At 40.9% G+C, this 26,659-nt stretch overlaps 1 protein-coding gene across 1 annotated transcript in view; it reads left to right on the top strand.

Annotated features, from left to right (window-relative positions):
- The window catches only part of UBR1 (ubiquitin protein ligase E3 component n-recognin 1), a 100,919-nt gene extending 89,996 nt beyond the window's left edge, over positions 1-10,923 (top strand). The window contains 7 exon segments of the mRNA XM_018564891.1: positions 1,759-1,855; positions 4,761-4,817; positions 4,915-4,992; positions 6,216-6,386; positions 7,289-7,390; positions 9,199-9,360; positions 10,783-10,923. Of these exon segments, the coding sequence (XP_018420393.1) occupies positions 1,759-1,855; positions 4,761-4,817; positions 4,915-4,992; positions 6,216-6,386; positions 7,289-7,390; positions 9,199-9,340 (647 nt within the window). The 3' untranslated portion in view covers positions 9,341-9,360; positions 10,783-10,923.
- The last annotated feature ends 15,736 nt before the right edge of the window (positions 10,924-26,659 follow it).

Raw genomic sequence — 26,659 nt, 5'->3', positions numbered from 1 at the left:
ACTTGGTCTTCTGTTCACACCTTTGCCAAGTTTTATAAGGTGGATGTTTTGGCATCTGCGGATGCTGGTTTGGGGCGCAAAGTGTTGCAGGCGGCCGTTTGAGGGGATTTTTTTGTTTTAAGTTGGGTTTGTTGTTTCTGTTGGCCCACCCCTCTTTTTTGGTACTGCTCTGTGACGTCCCTACAGTACAGGATCTCCGATCTGTTCCCTGTGTCCTTCAATGAACGGGAGAGAAAATAGGATTTTGGTACTCACCGTAAAATCCTTTTCTCTCCGTTCATTGAAGGACACAGGGCCCGCCCCTCTATATGGGTGTGTACTCCTTTACTGCTTGTTACTAAACTGGAGACTTGTCAGCAGGTGGGGGGTTTTGGCCACCGGCAGGGGCCGCCCCTAGGCTGTGATTGGTCTTTAGTTTTGTGCCTAGCGTCCTTCTCCTGCAGGTGGCGATATTACCTACAGTACAGGATCTCCGATCTGTTCCCTGTGTCCTTCAATGAACGGAGAGAAAAGGATTTTACGGTGAGTACCAAAATCCTATTATTACCAGCATGTCAAAAAATTTTGCTAGTGTCCTAGGAAAATCTACACCTTTTCTTCAGCTCAGCTGTGTTTAAGCCTACCCTTTTTTTTTGGCTAGCGCTTTTGTTTTTTACTCTGATTTTTTTCTTCAGTGTGTGGACTACCACTAGACGTTACGGCAATAGCTTGGAAGTGACCTTCAGGCACTAGGTTCTTTCCAGACTCCATTCTGGTAAAGGTTAGCTGAGGAGTGCTTTCCAGGTCCAGAGCTGCTGAAATTGCCATAGCGCTTGCTCTGTCTCTGAAGACTCACTTAGTGAGAAGACCAGTCAGACCGAGCACCAGGACCTTGCCTCATTTACATTGTTCACTACTGGGAGCCTTGAAATTGCTCTTTTCCAGCCAGTTTCCAGTCACTGCCCACAGTAACGTTGAGCACCTTCAGAAATCTAACCCTTACCTGCTAGCAGCTATCTGGGTTTTGTGAGTACCTGGCGCCTTACCTCTTACCCTGAACCATATGTTGCTTTAACCACCACGAGGTTGATACATATCTGATTCTAGGCACAGAGGGGACAGTCCCCGTTGTACTGGGTGCCCCCTAGTTCACACTCTGCTAACAGATCTGGGGCTGCTTGCATCATGCTTACTGAGGGTGCTGATTTCTGCATCCTGAAATAATTTGCCCTCTTCTCCTAGAGTCTATTCCATCAGTAGAGTCCTATTTAGCTCCGTGGCCTGTACTAGATCTGTCAGTGATTATTGGGCTTTTTGGCATTAAGCAACTGTTTCCCAGATTTGCAAGACTGCCACCTAGTCTTCTGTTCACACATTCCCTTAGTTCTACCAGGTGGACATTTCGGCCTTATCTGACTTCAGCTTCAGTCGTGAGGTCCTTCATGCTGATGTTTGAGCTGCAGGTAGTCCCCAGTTACCTGTTGTTTTCTTGGGGCTCTTAGGATTTGTTTGTTGTATTGGCCACCCCTTAGTTGGACGGCTTTTTGGGCAAAGTAAAATACTTCTGGTGCCCCTCAATGGACAAAAAAAAGTAGGGATGGGTTATCCTGGTCTGGCCTACAGGTTTTTTTTGTTTGTTTGCCGGTGACCAGTCATCCTGTAGGCAGCAGTGTAACCTGAAGGTTAAAGACTTTCTGTATCCCGGAGTGGATGCCAAGAAAAGGAGATTATGGTGAGTACAAAAATCCTATTTTATTTTTTTTGCAGTGGTCCCTGAAGATCAGTTTGAGGCTTTGTGCAGCTACCTCGGTTTACCTACCAATTTATTTCTACTGTTTGAAGAGCACTGGGATACTGTGAAACCACTTCTGCAGAGGTACGTGGCCTGCTGCAACTAACTAAACTTCACAACTCACATTATACATTAAGAGCAGACACCACAAGATAAACCCCTACTCCCCAGTGCTGAGTACCGTGGTTCAAATCCAACCAAATCTACTATTTGAATGAAATTTGTGTTTTCTTCTCACGTTAGCATAGCACTTTGGTTTCTTTCCACTATTTCAATCATACTGGTTACTAGCCAAGCTACACTTAGAATTAGGGATGCACCGAAATTTCGGCCGTCGAAACATATGGTATTTTGTGCAAAATGCAGAAAGTAAAGTATTTTTTGGCCAAAAATGCGGTGCACCCCTAGTTTCTCTCCTCCCTGCTGGGCGCTGCTCTGTGTCCCCTCTGAGAGGAGTGAAACTGTCAGGAGACCAAGCAGTGCATGGAGGAGAGCACTGTCAGTGCTGTCACAAGCAGATCAGGATGGAGAGTGGTGTGTGGAGGAGACCAGCAGTGCGAGGGAGGAGTCAGCTGTCAGCAATGTCACAGGAGGCTGAGCTCTCCTCCCTGCACCACCCACTCAGCCTCCCTTGACAGCGAGTCAGGATGAAGAGCGCAGTACAAGTGCTCAGCAATTAGCTGATCACTGAGTGCTTGTAAATAATTGAGGACATAGTATGTTTACTGTGTCCCCAAAAGTGAATGAACAGGAAGTGCTCTACATCACTTCCTGTTCATTCATGGTTGTGAACATAGTACCACTATATCCACAATTTATGAATGGCTGGGAGTACTCAGTATAGAGGCTTCCTGTTCATTCATACGGGGGCTGCAGAAAAAGAGATTTAGGACTCAATCTCTTTTTCTAATTCAAAAGGAAAATATTAGGAGTCTGTTTAGACCTCTGATATTTCCCCAATGCCCCCGACAGTAAAGTAAAAAAAAAAACCAATAAGTAAATAAAAATAAAGTATTAAATAACAGGATTTTATAGAAGTTAGAAAAAAATAAGTTTCAGTTTCGGTCTGAAAATTCCATTTCGGAGCACCTCTACCTAAAAAGTGTGTGTCTGTATAATTGTGAATTTGATTGTAACCACTTTTGGGAGCAGGCAATGACATGAATGACTCTACATACTCAGTAAAGTGCTGCGGAATTTGTTACTACCAGCTAAATAAAATGAATGAAGATGCGTTCAACACCAGACACTCCTTGCTCTCAATTTCATTATACATTGTTCCTTAAATATACAGCATAGTATTTGTATTTTATAGGGAGTAATCTGAAGCAGTCTATACAAATGAAGGCAGGTGTGAGAGGTCCGAAAGTGAGGAAATAGTCCCCTCTCTCCCCGGGCCATACCACTTTATCGGAGAGGCCGGGAGAGAGGGGACAGTTTGACATTATGAGGTTCCACAGGCTGAACCACAAATTCCCCCTCTAGTTCTCTCTAATGCAGATGGGCTGGTCTATGCAGACATGACGCCGCGACCCACTGCAGAGGGTGTCGCGACCCACTTTTGGGTCACGACCCACGAGTTGAGAACCACTGCTTTAGAGTATGGATCCACATTGCAGGTTTTAGACTCAGAAGTAAGTCAAAGGCAGAATCATTTCAGGAAATAATGGCTTAAATCTAAGATGCTTTTTAGTTCCTTTAAATTTACATTGACTTTCTTTTATTTGCATTGGCATCAACTTTTATAGTGGAAAGAAAGCAGCGTAGTCACAGCAAGATAGGACATGCTGATTTTACCACAAAGCAAATGCAAAAGTAAACACAAGCTTGTTCCAGAAATGTAACTCATTTGGAAGTGCCAGGCCAGATCTGAATAACTAGCCAGCACCTTATGAAACCAAGCAAAAACAAAAGGCAACTTCCATATTTCTATTTCCTGAGGTTGCCTTTTAGAGAGATTTATTTTAGATACATTTTAGTTTCGGATAGAGGGTTTGATCTTCAGTTTTTATTGCTATCTCTCTGCCGGGGAGATTCACCCTCCACATTTGTCTTGGTGACATTTGTCATCGGTCTTGAAAGGGGAAAGTCCAACACTTTGAGTTGTCGCCTTTATTGGAAGCAGATAAATCTTCCTATGAGGACACTGGATGTAACTGTATAAGAGAGAATTTATTTTACTAAAGTATACAAGACGGGAAGTGAAGGCAAACCTGCCCAATGGGACAAAGACTGAAAAAAACCCTCAGGTAATCAAATCAGAAAAGTTTGCCAAACAAATGTCATAGGGGGTCCAAAAATTCTGATTTTCTGAGATTGTGGATTTGGGGTTTTCATGAGCTGTAAGCCATAATCATCACAATTATGACAAATCACGGCTTGAATTATCTTGCTTTGCATGTAATGAGTCTATCTCATATATTAGTTTCACCTTTTAAGTTGCATTAGTGAAATAAATGAACTTTGCACGATATTCTAATTATTCGAGTTTCACCTGTACAATGTCAGCAGTCTCCTGCTGATTTGCTTATTCAGTCCTTGTGTAAATGTCCTGCTATATTTGAACCCACACTGTTGTACTGAATTGCTCCCTACATACTCTGCTTAGACACTACCCATTGTATAGCTTTATAGCCCTATTGAAGTGCATTATTGTGGTATTTTGACATGCAATCTAATATCTAGCTCTGACTCTCTATATAATGTATTAGTGAGGCTGCATTACAGGTGTCTTTTCTTAAACTTGTTAACTATAATCTCACATGAAATTATTATTTAAAAAAAAAAAAATACCTTCCACCAATCCAAAGTGTGTGCACTGCAGTGATCTTTCACTGGTACAGTAAGGAATTAATAGCACAAATGTGATATGTGATTCTAATCTGCTTAGCATGAATTATGAAATGTAGCCAAGAAGATTTAGTTAGGGTAATTAACCTCCTACAGCTGTCACTTGTGTCCCTGTCTCTCATCACTGTCTGTCCTCCAGATGGTTCTCCGATCCCGCTGTTTTGAGTGTGTTTACTGGTGAAAGAACAGCACTCAGGTGAGACTACCTCTGATACAATACTTGTGGGGTGAGAGCAGCTGCTACATGGGCAGGAAAAGTTGTACTTATATTTTTTTTAAATCTGTGTTTATAGGTATCCAAGGAATCGCAACACTTTAACAGAACTGCCGGAAGACTACAGCTCCCTGCTGAATCAGGCCTCCCATTTCAGGTGAGATGAGAGGGGGTTAGAAAATACTTTACCAACCACGATGCATCCACTTGGTGGGCTAGACAGCAAATAGGTCTGGGAGGGCAGTTGTTCATGCCTGTGTGACCAGCCACTGGCCCGGATCTACAGTCTGCAGAGGCTTCCACAAACCTCCTTTTACATTATGCTAATTGAGAGTTGCAATTTGGGACCCAGAAATAGCATGCTGCCTCCAGTTAATCAGGTTGATATAGTGACAAAAGCAGCACATGTATACTGTAGGTGCCCACAGACCTTAGATGACAATCTCCAGATAAAGACATTTTTAGCCAAATTTTATGAGCTGCCCACAGAGACCTTAAGCCGAAGCTTCTCAGGGAATGCTTGGATTGGACAGGTTAGAAGGTCTTGTCTGATTGCTACTGTGTGGACACTGATACACTTGTGCTGAAGCATTCTGCAGCTGACTCAGTCTTCATAGGTTATACATAAACAGTCACCCAATGTGACCCATAATGTTTAATGACTCGGCCACAGATGCTTGCATCATACCTTCCTCTATCTGCCCAATCAAAGATTCTTACCTACTGTGGCAGGCAGCTGAGGTTGAAAGTCTCCAAAGTGGACAGGTTTGGATAACAGCAATCTCATGTCTGTGGGTATTTGAAGTCATTAGTCAGGAAAAAGCTTGCCGGGTGGTCTGTTACCCTTTTTTGACAATCTCTGCCCTGCTTGAGATGTAGGGTTGAAGTCAAAGTGAGAGAAGATTAAGTGCAAGCATTGTATATATCTTTTGATATAGCATATATTAATTTATATCTTGCAAAGTTTATACTTCTAATGAGAGGAATAAGTTCAGCTTCACACAACATTATCATTCTGGTTGCATCAGGTGATCTAAAAACACGGATGTTTAGTGGAGTACAGTGTATTTTTAAATACCAAATCACTGCATCATTAATCATTTCCTCCCCACTGATCCTTCTCTAAGGCTCTAATTTCATAAAGTAGTCCAGGGAAAAACTGGTAATTGCAATGTCTTCGGAAAAGATTCATGTAGGAAGCTGAACCAAAGTTTATTTCTAAAATGCTACTTTACTCCAGTCAGGGATTTATACCCAGCAGTGTAAATTCTGTCACTACAGTTGTTGAAGAACTAGAAATATCAGCAAAGCCTGCCAGTGTAGAGTTATAGGCCACCCATGTCTCGCATTTAACTTTTGTGCTGGTTTATGATATTTTAGGTGTCCAAAGTCTCAGGAAGCTGAACGCAAGCACCCAGTGATGTGCCTCCTATGCGGGGCTGTCCTCTGCTCTCAGAACACTTGCTGTCAGGAGGTGGTAAATGGCGAGGAGCTGGGCGCTTGTACGACACATGCACTACATTGCGGAGCTGGAATCTGTATTTTCCTCAAGTGAGTAGCTGACCGGGTTTAGTCTTACAAATAGTATTTGTGATGTCAGTTGGTATGTCATTTCACTATAACATCATCTTTCTGCTGCTCTGGTCTTAGTATCTAGGTATGTTTTGGTCAGCTAGGGCAAAAAGAAACATAAATCTGTTCTTTAGGTAACTTATTTACTGAAGGCTTTTCCAGAACAGAAATGAACACACAAATAGAGTTCTATCTCCTTGGGCCAGGACAGACAGGCAATTCTTTCATGGCATAATTTTGATGCCAAAATCAGAATGACTGGTATTTAACTTTTTAAGTGTATCAATACCAGGGCAGGAAAACAACAACACAGGCAAAAGGAAAAAATAATGTTAAGTAGGAGAATGAAGTATTCCTGTTACAGATTTTCCCTCACTTTCTGTCTGGTAAAAGGTTGTTCCCAGAACAGAAAGGGAAGGAAATCTCTCTAATAGAGCCCCAGATAGCAGTAAAACCTGGCAGGGGTTCTAACATTTTCTCATTCGATGCAAAACTAAAAGAAAAAACATTTGAGTATAAATACATTTTAACCATTATCACTAGTGGAAGTCACTTTCTTGCTGCCTGAAATGCAGTGAGGGAGCAACTAGAATCATCCATCTGTAAAAAATATTTAGCAGACTGCTTCATCACAATCATGTGACCCAGTACATTCTGACACTTACAGGGGTGTTTTATAATGCATTTGCATAGTGTATAGCTGTGCGAACGATGTTTGCAGCGAGTTACTGCCACTAGATGAAGCCAAGGAGCATAGGAAATTCCTATGCTCCTCGGCTCTACACGTACTAAATCAGCCTCTTAGTGTGACGGTACAACATAACACAACTGCTGAAGGAAAATATCCTTTATTAATCATGTGTTGCCTTTTATGTTTTTAGGATACGAGAATGTAAAGTGGTTCTTATTGAGGGGAAAACCAGGGGCTGTATATACCCTGCTCCATATCTGGATGAATATGGGGAAACAGACCCTGGTTTAAAGTAAGTGCTTTTATATATTGCATGCTATTTCCACTTCATAAAATTACAATTATACAATGTTTTTTTTTTTCATACGCTATAAATGTGTCAAAATAACCATTTTGTAATGTATGTGTTTTAAGAAAATTATTCTATAAGGCCTCATGCACGTGGCGATCAAAGCTGCGGCTGGGTGTTCTTTTGGTAAGAACCTGCGGATTCTTGCAGCAGGAATTCCAGGTGTGTCCAAATAGACGCTGGGCCCATTCAAGCAAATGGCAGGCTGACGGTGGCCACATCTGTCCGTGGTCCGCCGTTAATCATTCTATGTAGGACAATCATGGACAGCGTGATTGTCCTACATAGAACAATTAACTGCGGTTAGGGATAGATGGTTTTCTATTGGGGGATTCGCACCTGGGATTCTTGTGGCAAGTATCCATAGGTTCTTGTCGCAGGAATCCCCAACTGCATGTTCAGGCACTGCGTGCACGTGGCCTAAGATTGTTATTGTAATTTGCAGGCTGGTGGCAGTCTATACCATGGTTTGTCAGCCCAGTTCTGAGGACAGAAAATAGGCAGAAGCTTTAAATAGTGTTCAAAAAATGTAATTTGCCAAGTGTGTTGTCTGTCCTTATGTTGCTCCCCAGCATCAGCCACAAATCCAAGGAATAGGCAGCAGGCTGCACGGAAGGAGCAGCGGTGTCTGTACAGCAGTTAAACACACCTCCCTCTCTTCCCAGCACTACAGCTCACTCATCAATTTAAACTTTTGGTACACAATTAAAACCTTCTGCGACAGTACAACAGTTTCAGTAAATGAAGGAAATCTGCAAAAAATTACGTTTAGATACACTGTCTTAGAAAATAGAAGAGATTCCTTTATGAACTTGTATTAATGCAAGAAAGATATACTGTACTCTCATTGGCTTAAAGAAGAACTCCAGGTAAAACAATGCTTAACCCTTGCAGGGGGGCTCCCACCTTGTGCTGGTTTTGGTCTAGGTGCTAAAATAAAGTTTTACTCGCTTGATCCCCACAGCTGGCTGGCTGTTACAGTGCTCCCTCCAGCTTGTCTCTTCCTCCGCTGCAGCGATGGTATGTCCCTCGCATTCCTTGCTGTGATGACTCACGGGACTGTAGAGCGCAGGAGTGGAGGGGGAGAGAGGCTGAAAGGACCGATCTAAGAGCCAGCTGGCTCCAAGGATTGGGTTTGTTAAACTTAGAACGCCGACTCTAAGTGAAATACAATTTATTCAGTGTGAATTAAAAGCAAACCAATCTACTCACAGATTGCTAGATTAGTTTGTGTTTCATTCAGACTGAATACCTTGCGGTGCAGGGATAGCTCCACTGTAAGACTTCAGAACATTTTTGCCCAGAGTTCTTCTTGAGGCTGGGTTCACACCATTTTCCGGACTAGGTCTGGACCATAGTGCATTGAGTTTTTGCAGAGTTTTTACAGCGATTTTGCCGCAATTGGAATTCATTTTTTTACCTTAAAATGGTCTTACAGATGCGTTCCAGTGTGTTCCAATGCGTTTTGATGCGTTCCAGTGCATTCCAGACCAGACAAAATAGGACAAGCAGTATTTTTCTGGCCTGGAACGGACTGCGCTGGTGGGAACAGAGGCCAGAAATAGCATAGGGATACAATGGGATGCATTTTGTGTCCGGAAACGGTCTGGTCTGGAGGTAATCTGGATGTGGTGTGAATGGGCCCTTAAGACAGATGTCAGTTGCACGGTTGCTGCTGTAATATTGATTAATATTATATTTACATGGTTTTTTTTTTTAATTTTCCATTTTTTTCACGATCACACCCCCAGACGAGGAAATCCCTTGCGGCTCTCCCACGAACGATATCGTAAGCTGCATCTGTTATGGCAGCAACACTGTATCATTGAGGAAATTGCCCGCAGCTTGGAAATAAGCCAGATGTTTTTTGGCTTCAACTGGAGCCTGCTTTAGACATTAGGAGGGTAGACAAGGTAAGGATGCCATAACATTCCTGTTTTTTTTTGTTCAATACATTTTTATTGGTATATAAAAGTATAACAAAGTTATCCACCACAAGTGGCAGTTTGTCATTCACATATACACTGAGTGGCCAGATTATTATGACCACCTGACGTTTGTAGGCAAATTAGCTATAATTTGGCCCTGAAGTTGCTAGAGGGCCAGACCATTATAAATAGGGAAGCAGGTTGTTTACCACGACCGTAGAAGTGATTTTTTTCTGAAGATATGGGTAAACAACGCGATTTAACAGCCTGTGAACGTGGGATGATTGTTGGCGCTCTGAGCCATGGAGCGAGTATCAGCAAAACAGCAGAATTAACTTCAACAGTAAGATATGGAATACACAGGGTATCGATGGAAATCGGTAATTGCAATCTACAATTGTGTAGATGCATATGCCATTCTATCTTGGAAGACCGGGTATAACCAGAGATTAAATCAAGTTAAGAAGGAGAAGGAAAGAATGAAAGGGTTTCTAAACTCTCTGTTTTTTTTGTTTAATATATTAAAAAAATAAAAACCCCAGTGGTGAATAAATACCACCAAAAGAAAGCTCTATCTGTCCCCAAAAAAGGGTATAAAATTCATTTCAGTACAGCGCTGCATGACGGAATAAATGTCAGTCAAAGTACCGCAGCGCTGAATACTGAAAAATGGCCTGGATGGGAAGGGGGTTTAACACCGCGGATGTCAACTGGTTAAAGATTTAAAAGCGGTTTATACTTACCCATCTTCGCCACGCGCTCCCGTCCGAAAATCTGAAACTGCTCGGGCGGCCACAAAGCATCTTGGGGCGGGCGCATGAGCAGTTCGGATTTTCGGCCGGGAGACGAGGAGAGACGCAAGGTATGTATATGGATGCGTGCACCCGCATGCAGAAACCGTGGGACAGGAAGTGCCAGCTAGGACAGAGAAGTCAGCCCTGGATCGGAGACCTGCTGCAACGCTGGAGAGAGAAGGCTGAAAAGGACAGGAAAGAAGAGGAAGATTTGACTTTAATGTCACTTTAAAGAAAAGAATCAAAAGGAGGTAGGAGAAGGCCAAGGAGGAGGAGGGAAAGAGGAGGCAGAAGAGGAGAAGGTGGCTGGGGGGATTGTGCACGGTAGAGCATGTACTATCGAAAAGGTGATCCCAAAGTCAAGTGCTCAGTAGGGACCTGTCGAAGGTAGGTGGAAGAAAATTAGAGGCCCACGGCTCCCGAGATTCCTGTTTTATCACACAGTCTATTAGATTAGCTTCTCAAGACCCCTGGGCAGCTATGAAGGTAAGACTTCTATGTGCAGTGTGGAAATGTATTGCCAAGTAATTTATCAGGAAATTATAGAGAAATGTGCAATATTCTTTATTTGTCATCTGTACACATTGTAATGGTCATTTCTTCTCTTTTTTAGGGACAAGCTTTAAGTTATACCCGCCCTGGCACCCTAATGACTGCACTATAGGTGGACAGATATTTTATTACCAGCATATTCTCCAGCTGACACATAGGTGGATAATGTGTTATTTATAAATGAATCTGTCCACTTTATTCAGAAAAGAAAAAAAAAAATAGATGCTGCATCGTAATAACATGTTTGTTTTCACTTGTATCAGGTCAGCATTATAAGTAAAGCAAAGATTGCCTATTTGATGTTCATTGTGGATTTTCCTGTTTTTTACATTAAAAAAAATGCATTCTAAAGAGATTTTCCATGATTGTATTAGATCCCATAGAGAATCAAATCAGGGTAACTAAAGGCTTCCATGTACTCCCTGCTTCACCTTGAGCACTCCTCGACACTAGCCTCTTCCACTTGTATGAGCATTGTAGCTGGTGCAGGGCTTTTAAAACACAAGAGACAGATACACTGTTTACACTGCCTTCATGTGTATCATTGTACCTGGGTGATAGGTAGAATTTGAAGCAATAATGAACAGTAGGGTGTATCACTGTAGTAGAAGGTGGTGTTTATATCTCTAAAAGAAACTAATGTGGTTGGCCCCATGTTTAACATATAAACACAAGGATTTTAAAATCTGGAATCAGTTTATTTTTAATGAACAAGGGGAATTTATCAAAACTGGAGCTGACAGAATCTGGAGCAGTTGCTGTGCACATCTGCTCCAGATTTTGTCTGCTCCAATTTTGATAAATTCCCTTCAATATGTTTACTAAATTGAATAAAACAAATACAAAAAACAGTAACAGCATCCTTCTAAAAAGGGCTGTAGAATACTGAAGAGCCGGCCCTAAGTTGGGTAGGTTAAATACACATTCATGGAGAACCTCTTTATACTGAGCCATATTTGATTTATATGTATTCAGATATGAAACCATTTTGTAACTTTCAGAGCTGTGTAGCTGCATCCTTAGGTGAAGGATATAGGATTTCAAACTCTTTAACATATGCACATTTTAATTGATGTGAACAGAATATTATATCTAGTTCAGTGTGTGAACACAAACGGTTATGCAAAATGTTGGAAGAGGGTTTCTTGTATGTGTTCCTTTATGTGTAATTCACATGTAATAGCTCATTTGCACATGTTTTGTAATTAAAACATACCCCTTTCATTTTGTGTCTTGTGCGTATAAGTTCAAAGGCTTAAAATGCTTGCAAAGCACATATAGGGTACATGCTTATGAGTATTTGTCAAAGTTGTGCAACTCAGAAGGGAATATTCACTGTTCGGTTCAGTAGCATATTTAGGAATAAACCACCAAATATTACTTCCTTTGCTTTAACTTTCACATAGTCTATTATGTTCAATATGGAGGCTCCTCCGCTTGTGACTGCTTTTACCTCTATTTATCTTTCTTTCATTGCAGGACACAGCAGAGATCTTGATCTCTGAACCAATGCCACCTGCAGGAGTAGGGCACTAGCCACAAAAAGCTCAGCCCCGGGGACAGCCCTGGTTGGTGCCCACGCACTCCATCTGTTTGAGGCAGCACAGTCCCTAGCGTCCTACTCTTGCAGGTGGTGGTAAAACCCAAAAAACACAAGTACAGAAGAGCATAGTGTAGTAGCTCTATATTCCGATTCTGTAGGCGGTAAAAACTCATCAGTTAAAAGGTAAAAGATCTCTGCTGTGTCACTGTAAAAGGATTTTATTGCGGGTACAAAAAAAAAATCCTATTTTTTCAGAATGGTTGTTGTGAGACTAAGCAGCGCAGTCACCAGAGATGTTGTGGTCCAGTCAATCTTTTGAATGTTCAGAATGCTTATAAATGTGTTATGCCATTCCAGATTGGGCTTTGACTTTCCTGTGAAGGGGCAAGAACTAGTCAACAGTGTTGCCTGTGGTTTCCCTGCAGCTGATCTTTTCCCCATTACTGACTTACAATGCCTTGTTCTGCATTGTGTCTATGTGGAGGCGGCTATCTTGGTAAAGGCAGTGCTTTGTCTGTGATTCTCCAGTAAAGGGGACAGTGAGCAGTGCAGTATTGACATTACTAAATCTCTCAAGACCAGGACGTAGTGCTTTAGATGATTTCAGCTGCAGATATAAAGCTATAGCGAAGAGGAGTGCCTGGCACCCTCACATACCAGGACAAGCATTGCTTTTTTTTCCAGGAGAAAATTCATAGCAAAAGGTACATTTTACAGAGTGCTGCTAAAGGTGGCCATACATTATATGAATTTTGGCCACTTCATGATGAAACTGACAACATTTGCATAATGGGTGCAGCTGTCTGAAGGAGCCAGTTGGAAAATCTTTACATGAACAGAGCCAGCAGCCAATGAACTGCCGGCTCTGTTCAGGTATTCTGATGGTGGCCGAGGTAATAACTTGCCCTTCCCGGCCTCCTGATTGGCCAGAAAGCTATCTCCATGCTTCCTTGTCACCTGGTACGAGGGAGCATGGAGACAACTAATCAAGATGCCGGGCGGCAAACCATTACACGCCGCCCGGCTTCCTTAATTGGACTTCCGGTATCAGTATTCGGTGTTGGCAAGTACTGAAAAAAAATATCAGTACATGATAACGAAAAATCGGAATCTGTGCATCCTTAGTATATAAAAAGTATAAGAAAACTCAATCAGCAAATACTATTGACCTAATATTGATGTTGTACTCTAAATGTTGTTTTGACCAGGACCACACTTCTCTGCTTATTATATGGTTTAAATAGGTAGCAGCTTTGATAAATACTAAATAAACTACATCATTTACATCTCTTTTGTTACAAAGAAATAGAGATGGTTTAACAGATGTTACATATTTAATCATTTCCTGTTTTTGTAAATCATCTTCTCAATTGGAAGAATACCATTAATCAGTGTGGCTGGTGTAAAATTTGTGGGTATATCAAAAAAGAACCACACTTTTTCTTAGGACTTTATAATGAAAAATAAAGATTATTTTAAAAAAAAACATTTATTGTTCATATATTATTTGCTCTCTTTGGATTATTTCAAAAAGGCCACACTGTGGTACTAAAACATCACATTGACAAGTAAAAAGACTTTATTCTCCCTTATAGTCTCTGTACAGAAATGACTGCATTACTTAACACACAAGCAAGTAGAATGATCAGACCTACGCTTAATTGTAATAGTAATTGCTATTATCCTATAGTTTCTGAAAACGTTTTTGTTATTTTGGACAAACCCTTGTTAATGTGTATGTGAAATGAGCTCCTGGCTTTTTGGTGCCTTTTTAAAATACTGAAAATCCCAATCAGTGTTGTCATCCCTACCCAGTTCTCCTCTACAGGCTACAGAACAGCTGACCCATATGTTATAGAGATAGGAGGAAGTGTGCAGTGGTCCAGTAAAAGAGAACGGGGCAGGGCTGACACCCTGCTTGGGTGCAGGAGGAAGTATCCCAGGGCTACAAACTGGAGTCCTGCTTCCTGCCCCGTCCGTGGTTTCTCACATCCAACCTACCTGTGGCAGCACACAGATTAGCAGGTCTCCGTAGAGCCTTCTCAGGTCAAAGTCTCATTCTACTCCAACCTGTTCACTGTACCCAACCCCAAAGGGGGAATCTGGCCCATCTTTGATCGCAAAGCTCTGAATGTCTATATTCCAGGTAAGAAATGCTCCTGAATGCTTTTTTTTAGGTCAAAAAATTCTCATGGAATTCACCAGGTCTGTCATTGCTTCCCATTACCAGGGAAACTTTCTGGCTTTTGTAAACATCCAGGACATGTACCTGCATGTTCCCATCAACCTATTCTTCACCATCAGTTTGTGGCCCTGCCCTTCAGCCTATCATGTCCACCTTGGCCCTTCAACAAGTGGCTGACCCCAATATTATCCCTGTTGTGCTCTCATGCTGTCCCCATGTAGGATAGTTAGACAACCTTCTGTGGAGGGAACAGTTGTGGGAGCTCTGTCAGACAATTTGACTTTAACTGTCTAGATGCTATAATGGGTTGCATGGATCCTAAACCTTCAGAAATCAGCACTGGAACTGACCCATTGTTTGGGCCTGATGGTAGCCTCATTTAAGGCAGTCCCATTTGCCCAGTTTTACTCTGGACCTCAACTACACCATGTTCTGTCATCATGAACTAATAAAGTCACTCAACAGACCTTATTCATTGCAACTGAGGAAGTGGCATTTGGGAAGTCCTTCCTTCATTTACAAGAGCCTCAAGACACCTGCCAGGCTGGGGAGGAGTCGTGGGCACCTTGTCAGTGCAGGGGACTTGGTCATCGGAGAAGTCTCATCCCTCGAACAACATCCTGGAGCTTCGGGTGATTTCGCTGTCTGCAGTGTTTGGCCATCTTGCTGGAGGGTCATTCGATCTAGATGCAGTCGGACAATGCCACGGGAGTGAGGTACATGAACCATCAGGGAGGAACCAGATGGTTGCCACGGCAATAGAGGTAGATTGCATCCTCTGGGCACTACTTCACATTCCAGCTTTGTCTGCCATGTACACGGACAACTGGCAATCAGACTTATTCAGCTGGCAATGTTTGAGCCCTGGGTAGAGGTGTTCGAGGATCTGTGTTGCAGGTGGAGGATCCCAGATGTGCACTCCAGATTCAGCTTCAAACCGGACAGGTCTGTCTCCAGGTACAGAGTTCCTCTAGCAGCAGCAGGGGATGTTCTGGTCACGCTGTGGGATCAGGACATCCTGATCTATGCCTTTCTACCTCTGAAGCGTATACCTCATTTTCTTTGCAGGATGAAGGTAATTCCGGTGATCACCATTGCTGCAGACTGGCCCATGCCGATGTGGTAAACCAACCTGGCAAGACTCCTGGTGGATGCTCTAGAGTCTCTGCCAGACTGTCAAGATCTTCTGTCTCAAGAACTGATTCCCCATCCTGCTTCACGTTTGCTGGCTTTAACATCATGGCTGTTGAAGCCCAGATTTTGATAGATAGGGGTGTCTCCAAATCTGAGATTCCTACAATGCTAAAAGCTAGGGAGGCTATATCAATGCAAGGTCCATCATCAGATATAGACGTAATACTTGAAATCTCTGGGCTTCCATCCTGCAGGGTTCTCAATTGGATAAATCCTGTCCTTCAGTTCAGGTTTCTGCTTTTCTATTTTGTTTCAGAGACTGCTAGTCTTCCACTCCTTGATGAAGACCTTTGTACAATCAGTCTCCCATGTAGATCCCCTGTTCATTTCTGTGACTTCATTGGTTCTAAATCTAGTTTTCTCTGTTTTTCAAATACCTCTGTTTGTACCCATTAGAGACATTTCTCTCTACTCTGACTTGCAAGGTGGTATTCCTTGTTAATATTCCCTCTGCCAAGGCAGGTTTCTGATCTGGCAATCTTATCCTCCAAGGAAACTGTTCTGATTTTGCATAGGGATAAGGTGGTGTTAATAGCTAGGACTTCCTTCTTGCCTAAGGTAGTTTCTTCTTTTTACCTTAACCAGTGCATCATTGTTCTGTCCCTCATTCTGGTTCCAGTTCACTAAAAGGAAATTTCCCTCCATTGTCTCCACTGCTTCTTTCATTAAGACTAATTGCCTTTTTATCATCTCAGATGTTCCCTGTAAGGTTACACCTGCTTTTCATTCCAGTATCTCTGGGTATCTCAGAAAAACCGTCATTCAAGCTTATGGTCTCAAGGATTGGGTTCCCCACTTTCCTGTTAAGGAAAACGCTACTAGATCTGTAAATCCTTCTTGGACTTCACAGCATTAAGCAACTGTGTCCCAAATGTTTAGGGCTGCCACCTGGTCTTTGGTTCACATTTTCTAAGGTCTCCCAGGTGAACTTTGCATCCTTATCTGACAACCAGCTTTGGGCAAAGGCCCTTCAGGTGGCTCTTTTTTAGCTGAAGGCAGTCCCCGGTTGTGTTTTCTCAGGAGTGTTTGTTGTGTTGCCCACCCCTCTGTTGGACTGCTTTTGAACATCCTAAAGGTGAAAGACTTCATGTGTCATTCAAAAGAAGAGAAAGAAAATAGGAGTTTTCTGGTCACCGTAAAAATATTGTCTTGGAGTCCATTAAGGGACACCCCTTCTGTTTATGATTATGCTCTTGTTTCTGCTTTGCTACAAAACTGAGGCATGCTGATAGAAGGAAGGGTTATCCTGGGCTGGTCTACAGCTTTTTTAAATGTTGTCCAGTGTCCAATTCTCCTGTAGGCGGCAGTATAACTCAAAGGTGAAACACTTTCTCTGTCCATTTAATAAACTGTAAGAAAAAGGATTTACAGTGAGTACAAAAAAACTCTTATAAAAATTCCATTGCAATTATATTTTACAATACTTATATGGTTGTTCAAACTCTGAAAAGGTTCTCCAGGAAGGAATTTGTATTTTGTTATCCAAATAACAATCTATAGAGTGCACTCCAGAGAAGGCAAACAAAAAGTTCAGCTTCCAATAACAGTCCAGGTGAAATATTAGCTGGAGTTCTACCTCAAGGGATCAGCAACAAATCTGTATGTAAAATATGTTGACAAAAATATGATACACGGCTTGTGGAAGGTGAAAAGCAGATTAACAATGAAATTCAGGTAAAGGTAGCCATCTTAAAGTTTGTTTCTGAAACATTTTATCAGTTCAAGTTTTACACTTTTGATGCAACTAAATCATATTTTAAATTAGATTGTTCTAGTTTAACACATGCAAGAACTGCCACTCAAAGAAACACTGCTGATCACCTGTAATAATTTATTCAAGCTGGGGGCTTAATATTGAAAAGTACAGCTTCTACTTAATTCTGATTGCATTAGGAAGGAATAACCAAGTAGCTAAGTCTTCTCTCTGAGCCTGTCTATTTCTGTCACATGGCAGATGTTAAGCCTTGGCCAACTTGTCTTTTCCTAATAATCTTCATGTCTTAACGTTTAACCCAAACCTGTCCTAGTCATTTTTTGTTTTCATCAAAATACAAAGATAGATAATAATTCACTTAAAAACACTAAATATGTTTTAAAGGGGAATTTAAAGTGTATGTATCTGTAGCCAACATCGTATTTTTAAGCTGCAAATAGACTAGTAAATGGTTAAAACACATGTGAGACTGTTTTAGTCTTCTGTCTGTATTCCATTTGGGAGATGTTCCATTACATCCTGCCCTAGAGAAACATCCGGAAGCAAGAGAAGAACTTTCCAGATTGAGGGCAGGTTCACACCATTTCCTTTTGCCGTATTTTTGATGCGTTCACTTTTAGGTCTTGCTGGGGACCTCTGCAAGACCTACACATAGCCAGGAAAAGAGCAGCACAATGCTTGCACACAAGAGACATGAACCTACCATAGTTGTTCTTTTCAGAGCAGCTCAAATGATCATAGCCAGGGACAACCTGGGGCAGCAATGCCTCTCCACTTGTCCATCTTCCAATTATTGTTCTTATATTGGCCATGCCTCGGATCATACACCTCTGGGCAGGCTTCCACAAGTTCTACACAGAATTTGGTGTCCACTTCAGCCATCATGGTTCCTATCTTCACAAATCTCTCTCCCATTGCATTGCAAATCTCTCTCCCATTCACAAATGCTCCCATGCATTGCGTTCTGGTACGTTTTTGACGTGTTTTTGATTGTGCGCGATGCGGTGCGTTCCAGACCAGACAAAATGTGGCACGCAGTATTTTTCTGGTCTGGTCTGGAACTGACTGTGATGATGTGAGGCCAAAAAGAGCATAGGGAAACATTGGGATGCATTTTAGGTCCAGAAACAATCTGGTCTGGAGGTGATCTGGGCATGGTGTGAATGGGCCATGAGGGAAATCTTAGTTATCACTGGATCAGGTGTACCCATTGAAAGTGTTTTCCTTCATTTCCTATACTGGTGACAACTGTACAATTTTGGATTTCCTGTTACTTTGCGTCCTGCTCACAATGGTTACCAGGACAATTGGAGAGCCTGAATCTTCTTGGCAGCAATTTAAAAAAAAGATTAAAAAAACTGACATGGGCTACTTTACCTAAAACTAAACCAAAAATCTTAGACCTATAGAAACATTTTAAAGAGGCCAGAGGAAAGTAGAAGATCCATGTTCAACTATTTTCTAATATTTTTAGAACATTAAATAATTGTTTAGTTAGTTGCTATAGAAAAACTTTTTTATTTTTTTATTTTAACCAAAAAATCCAAACTCCAGCTCTATGTGGACCTTTTTTTATCCTACTTGTTCCCCACTAGTTTTATTGTTTGGCCTTGATGTTGGTTGTTCGTTTCTTATTTTATTCACTTCTGACAACTTATTTGCTACATTGACTGTTTCTGCTATTTTAACCTCGGTGATTACTTTAGCTGTGTTGACTGGAGGGAATTAAGGGCTAGTTTTGGATAGGAGTGCCTTTACTGGAGAAAAAAATATTTTTGTCTCCTAATAATTTCATGATCCTACACATCTTGGCAATCCGCTGTAGAAAGTGATTGTTTAGTTGTAAGAACTGAATATCATTGTAAATAAAATAATATGGAGTTGCTTTTTAACTGTGTTTTTTAGGCTTTATCTATAAGGCAACATTGCCTGTGAGTAAATAATGCAGGTTTGTTTCTTGTGCAGATATATGTGAATACATGGCCTTCCTGTGGCTCTTGAGGGACAGTAAAGACACATAGAAACATGCAGGCTCATGAAGTTGAGATAGTGAAGATAATAACAGTGTTTGGAAATGGAAATATATACAGATAATCCTTAAAAAAAAACAAAAAACTTGCTTTTTAGATCTACATGTGAAAACACAATGTAAGTAAGCTTATTGAGTTGGGTTACTCTTTCTATGTATAGCTGACAATTATCTGTAGATGGGGAAGCTGTATATGAATTATTACATTTGAAGTCTCTGCTTTCTACTTACCGTGTTTCCCCGAAAATAAGACACTGTCTTATATTTTTTTTGCCTAAAAAAAAACACACTAGGTCTTATTTTCAGGGGATGTCTTTTTTTTTGTTTAATGTGCAACAAAATGTACAACAATCTAAAGTTATTCATGTACAACAATCCAAAGTTATCTGGTATCACTCCGCCTGTCACAGTAATTGGCGCTATAGAGGAAGTATCGGCTAATGCGGCTATGCTCCCTCCGCCGCCGCCGCAGCATGCTTTCTACAGCGCCGGCTTTTTTTGCCATCAGGGACAGTGGTACCAGCGGTGCAACAGTAGGGACATCAGACAGTGGACAGGGCGGTAAAGTACAGTACCATTTACTGGTACACAGTACAGTACCATTACATTAAGCAGTGCCTTCAGGCGGGCAGCAGTTGGTGAAGTTTGGTACTGGAGTGGTTAAGCATGATTATGACAAAATGCCGATCAATTGTAATATATATGCTAATTTGCTCTCTGCTCTTCTTTGCACTCCTTACTCAAAACCTTACTCAGAAACCCCCCCAGATCCGAAGTACGCAGTAGAAATAGGAACCAAGTTGGCGCCTCCTCTTCAGACAACACACCCAAGACGAAAGATATAAACATCTATAAACATCTTGGCAGGAAGTTATGCATAAATGGATCTAACCAATGATAAGCTAGAATATATAAACTAAAATACTTTTCTGCAATGCTACGCTCAAATATACACGTTCACCTGTTAAATAAAACCATGAAAAGCAGAAGACTAAAAAGGAGAAGTGTTTTTACACTGACTGATGTTGGCGTGATTTCATTTTATCTCCGAGGGTATACTCTGTATAATCAGGCCAGGCGGCAGATACAAGTACGGAATCTTTGAACTGATCTAAATTTGTGAGCAGGTCCAAAACAATCCCTGTCACTGCGCTGGCCGGAGGGAGTTCCCTGTCATCCCCTTAATACAGTATGTCCCTGCAGGCTGATACTATCTCTCCTGCTCTGCAAGTTCCCCCTCACATGCTACCACCAAACTAGGTCTTATTTTCGGGGTAGGTCTTATATTACAGGAATCTTAAAAAATAGTGCTAGGTCTTACTTTCAGGGTAGGTCTTATTTTCAGGGAAACAGGGTAGTACTGCGGCCTAGTGGTTGTGCCAAAACGAAACATACGCATTACGATGGTCAGCTATTGATTTACCACTCACTCATGTAGTGCAACGGCCTGCCTAAAATATCCACTAGATATATATTTTGGTATTGTTATATCAAGTTGTTGTGCAATCTAAGGAGGATTGTATAAAAATATTGTAATGTATGTCACCTTAAATATACAATTAAAATAATTGTGTGTGTTTATTTGATAAGTGTAAAAAAATACCGGTTGATCTTTGCCTCTGTTACACCCTTATCAGTTATATACAGCTGTGTGCAAAAGAAAGTACACCCTCTTTAAATTCTATGGTTTTAATTATCAGGACATGATATGGCCCTTAGCAGGTCTTAAAATGAGGTAAATACAAACTCAGATGAACAACAACACATGACATATTACACTGTGTCTTTATTTATTTTACAAACCTAAAGACAAAATGGAGAAGTTAAATGAAATTAAAAACTAAGTACTTTTTTACTGCCCCCATAGGAATTAAGAGGCTAAGTAGCAGTCAGGTGCTGGTAATTAAATGCCTTTGATTAATTGATAATCACCTCTATAAAAGACAAGGTTTTAGGGCCGGTTCACACCACAAACTCCACTTTCCAGTGCGTTCGGCCTCTGGAACGCAAGCTGGCCGGCTTGCAGTATTTTTGCAGAACGCACTGGTCCGGGAACACAGACACTAATGTGTCTGCGTTCCGGGTGCAGGCGATCGCACTGTGGGTGGGGGGCGTGGCTGCGATGCCATTGACTTCAATGCACCGTCATGTCCCCTCCCGCCCCTGAATGCAGGGAGCCGGCCGGCTTGCGTTCCAGAGGCAGAACGCACTGGAACGCAGAGTTTGTGGTGTGAACTGGCCCTTCGCAGTTTGTTGGTCTGGAACATTCAGATGCGTGTTAAAAATTAAGGTAAACAACAGCAACTCAAAAGATATAAAAATAAGGATTTTCAATCTTGTGAGAAATCACAATGACATGGTTTGGCAGATGCAACCCTCTAAAAATAAATGCCCCAGAGCTTTTTGAAATTCTCCAAGCAGAATTCATAAAGTTTATCTTACAACGTGCTGTATACCTAAACAAAAGAGGGCACTTGGTGTGGAGAGCCCAATGTGGCCAAAATGTCGTCACCTAAGACTCCTTGTATAAACTCATCAAATTAGGAAATTGTAGGCCACAAAATTAAGGATACATCAAGGAGGTGTATCCTTAATTATGAGGGCTACAATTTCCTAATTTGATGATTATTTTAGAAACATATTGCTCCTACCCAACGCTAAAGGTGGCGTTGTGTTTCCTGACCCAATTCTATATAATGCTACAGTTCACCTTACCTCAATAATAGACTGGTGCTGCCACTGGAGTACCAAACTCTGGGTCAATATTGAGCACAACTTGCTTCATTTCCTTTTGAAAGACCCAGGACACACAAAATTTACGTTTTCCTTTCCATGCCTGTGCATCTCAGAATTCTTCTGTCCAGTATATGGAATGTTTCTAAGCATTTACTCAATGCAGTGCATATTTTCTTTCCAGTATTGCCTTCTTCTGCCTGAAATGCTGTAAACTGGTTGTTTATTGTAGAATCAAAGTTGAGAGAATTTTACTTTATCTCTAGCTATCTATCATGTATTGTTTATATTACACATTACATTATAATGTAACATAAATACATTATGTTACCATCAAGAGGTGCAATAAAATGACAATAAACAACCAGTTTTAGCACAAGAGGAAGCATGGGCGTTATGGTAGATTTAGATATGAATGATACACCCCAAACATAATGTAGAATCAAAGTTGAGAGAATTTTACTTCACCCAGGTACCCAAAGCCATGGGGGAAGGGGGCTTTCAAAACCCTCGATCTTTCCACTCAAATTATTACCATTAAAACATATTTTATTGAATATGCAGCTAAAAATAGGTTAAACTTGCCCGTCTTAAAAGGATTGTACAGTTTGTCCATAGGTCCACATAAATATAACAAGTTGGTTCTTTACATAATATACAATCATTATCCACATAATTCACATGCCAGTAAGTTGTTTTTTTTTCCAGGATCCTCAACATGTTTCACCATCTTATGGCTTCCTCAGGGGAATTTCAATACCTAGAAAACGGTATACATAGACATATCAATGAGTAGCAAATGACCTCCCATGGTGAATCCACAATTAAATGTTTTTGTTTATTGATTGTTTATTGATTCTAGATTTTAACTGTTACGCATTGCTATGTCTATTTATGCAGTGTTCTAGCTATTGAAATTCTCCTGGGGAAACCATAAGATGGCGAAACATGTCGAGAATTCTGGACAAAAACATACGGACATTTGAATTATGTGGATAATGATTGTATATCATGTAAAGAACCAACTGGTTGTATTTATGTAGACCTATGGACAAACTGTACAATCCTTTTAAGACGGGCAAGTTTAACCTATTTTAAGCTGTGTATTCCATAAAATATGTTTTAATGGTAATATTTTGAGTGGAAAGAATGAGTGTTTTGAAAGCCCCCTTCCCCCATGGCTTTGGGTACCTGGGTGAAGTAAAATTCTCTCAACTTTGATTCTACATTATGTTTGGGGTGTATCACTCATATCGAAATCTACCATAACACCCATGCTACCTCTTGTGCTAAAACTGGTTGTTTATTGTCATTTTATTGCACCTCTTGATGGTAACATAATGTATATATGTTACATTATAATGTAATGTGTAATATAAATAATACATTAAAGATAGATGTAACTATAGTTTACTTTTAAATACAGAAGATGCTATATTAGCAAAACAGGCAATTGCAATGTGCAGTGCATAACCTTTTTCAGATAAACTGGTTATTTTGTTAAAGTGTATTTCCACTTTTGAAAATTTGAGAAAACCCTGCTATGTGTTTTTTATTTGTTCCCATTCACACAGCATAATGAAAAATCATTTTTACAAACATATTTCTTACCTTTTAGCTGTTTCTTTGGTAAAGGCCTCTCTGCAGATTCCAGACTACTCTAAGCAGTTTGAGAGTGAAACTATAGTGTCAGACTGAGCTTAACACACAATGCCTCGAAGGCTTTAACCCTTTGCTAGGACAGACAGTGATGAAATCTGCTAGCACAATACAGACAGGGTTAATTAGATTAACTACCTAGATAAAATAACTTTGCACAGTCCCCAACATAACTTTACATAGAGGGGAGGCTAGGTAGGATTTTTAAGCAAATACATTAAAATCCCCATTGTCCAGCATGCATGGGGATTGGAAGATTCTGGATACATTTAGTTTCTGGTTGCTTGAGAGTTACTATTTAAAATAGGTCTAACTAATGACATACCCCTTACTATACCATATCATAACAAACTCTGTATTGACTTCTTATTATTATAGAAATGCAGTAATAAAAAAAAAAATTCTGGTTAGATGAGAGTTCTGGTTAGTTGAATACCGGATAACTGAGAGTTTACTGTATAAAGCACTTAAACATGTTTGCAGCATTTTTTTAAAGTTATGTTATATGAATGGGAACATAACGAATATAAAGTAGATGTTATCCCAATTTAAACTGCAAAAGTAGAACTACACTTTAAAACACGAGTTCTTTTTAGATCTGATGAAATCATTCAAGTCTGCACACTTGAGTGATTTCAAGTTATCAGAATTAATTGTTCACTGATATGAGTAACGTAAACAGGAATCTGAATGGTTGGTATTGGTTATTATCCATATTACATAAACTTTTCAGTTTGTGCACCTTTACTATACAGACCCAGTATTTGGCCTATGGGGTGAAATGTACAAATAGAAAAATGTCCTATTATGTGTACGCATGGATTGTCTACTTTGATGATGACAAAAAAATGGTCTTTTGAAGAGAGTTAGCAGTTATTTACTGTATAAGACCCACAAAAATATAACAGTATATAAATAAAGTCTTAATGAATTCTTGTTAAAATTCTATAACCGTTTACATCAGAAAACGGTTAATAATTCAACACACAGATATGCAGATTGTGCACCAATTATGTATTCAAAGTTGCCTAAGGAAAATAATTTACTAATTGGAAATAACATGACTGCTAAATAATTAGTAGTAAACAATAAGTGGTACAGATAACAAGCTTAATGTGTTATACTGAATTATTACATATAGATGTTCAACCAAGTAAAATATACTAATTTAAAGGAGAACTCCTGTCTAAACGGTCGCTGTTTCTATCGTTTTGTAATGTTACAATTGTTTAGAACTCTAAACGTAGCCATTTTTTTGTTTCTGAAGCCGAGAAGGCAGCTAATATATAATTAAGGCAATCTAAACCAGATACCCAGAAGAGATCGATTTGTGTGTGATATAATTAGAGGTCAGTGGATATATGCTATGCTTTCACCTTACTACAAAAAGTACAGATGGGGAAGCAACCTAATCTTGTCATGTGCAGGGTGTGTCTAGCCCCATAAACACAATTAACTTCAAAAGTTGGCATCTGTACCACAGCACACCACAATGAATTGTAGTGCATTACAGTGTGTTGTTGTGCTCTGCAATACAAAAGCCTTGGGAAGATGCATTGGGCTGCCAAAAAGAAATTAATGCCACCACGGTGTACCAATGTGAATTTTTACATGTTGCGGTAACACATGTGCTGCCACAGCACAACATTGTGAACCAGTGACCTGCGGTACCTCTTGCTCGGGGTACCTCTTGCCCCGCCTCCGGCCAAAGCCCCGCACCCAAGCTAGTGTAAAGGAGGAGACAGGGAGGAGCCTCCCTGTCCCTCACTTGCTCCTCACCGCTGAGGCTCTGTGACAGGTTACACAGCGGGCAGGATTTCCCTGCTGTGTAACCTGTTAGATGACGATCTGAATGGAGAAAAAGCTGACAGCTTTTTCCTCCATAATTCTAGGTGAGGCTCTGCCTCCCCTGACCGCACGTCCCTGGTGTCAACCCAGGCCTCAAGAAGGATCATCAAAAGGCAAATTGTACAAAAGATTTTTTTACCACAACACTCAGTAGAAGACATTTGTAAAGTAAATGAATGACATAGGAATGTCACTCGGCATCTTCATGTCTAATATACTGTATGGGACGTGATGACTCACTGGAGCTTAGACCGCTGGAGCAGAGGGGGGGGGTGGTTGAGTCTGAAGGGACCGGTCTAACAGCCAGACATGATTGTGGTTCGGACTAGTATAACTCTGTTATTATAGCTCCCTAGACAAAACAAGTTTTTAACCCTTGCAGTGCGGGGGTAGCCCCACTGCAAGGGTTACAGTTTTATTTGCCCAGAATTCTTCTTTAATAGGAGTCCTGCCTAAGGGTGGACACCACAAAATATCTTTTTTATCTTGTTTAGTCTGAAAAGCTTCTTCTGAATCACTTTATTACTAGGGCCTGCCTTTACCTAACTTCATTGTTAAGACTTGCTAACAGCAATTATTTTGTCCAAAGTGACTGCCAATGTGAGGTAAGGGTGTTCTTATTGAATTAGGAGTTTGCAATACATGAAACATAGCCACAAAGTCAAAATAGTGCTTGCAGCATTTTGATTGCACCGGCATAATGTGCCTTGCCTTGCGATCCCGTGCGGCCGATCGCATTGCGGACGAAGGCGTGGCTACGGCGCCATTCACTTCAATGGCCCGCCACGCCCCCTCTTGCCCCACAAAAAAGTGAGCAGGCCGCAATGCGAGGCAGTGCATTCTGGCCAGAATCGGGCTGGAACGTACTGCATCTAGTGTGAATGAGGCCTTAGAGTTTACAAATGAGCACACAATCACTATATACACTGTTACCAGTCAAATATTTTTTAGAACATTATGTACACACACACAAAAAGAACATACCATAATACATGAAGTCAGCAATCCTCTTATTCTTTTTGCCCCCCCCCCC

Source organism: Nanorana parkeri, unplaced genomic scaffold (genome assembly GCF_000935625.1).
Source record: "Nanorana parkeri isolate BGI_ZX_2015 unplaced genomic scaffold, ASM93562v1 scaffold791, whole genome shotgun sequence".
NCBI classification, from domain to species: domain Eukaryota; kingdom Metazoa; phylum Chordata; class Amphibia; order Anura; family Dicroglossidae; genus Nanorana; species Nanorana parkeri.
The sequence above is the reverse complement of the archived record's forward strand: the minus strand, read 5'-3'. Positions and strand labels throughout refer to the sequence as shown.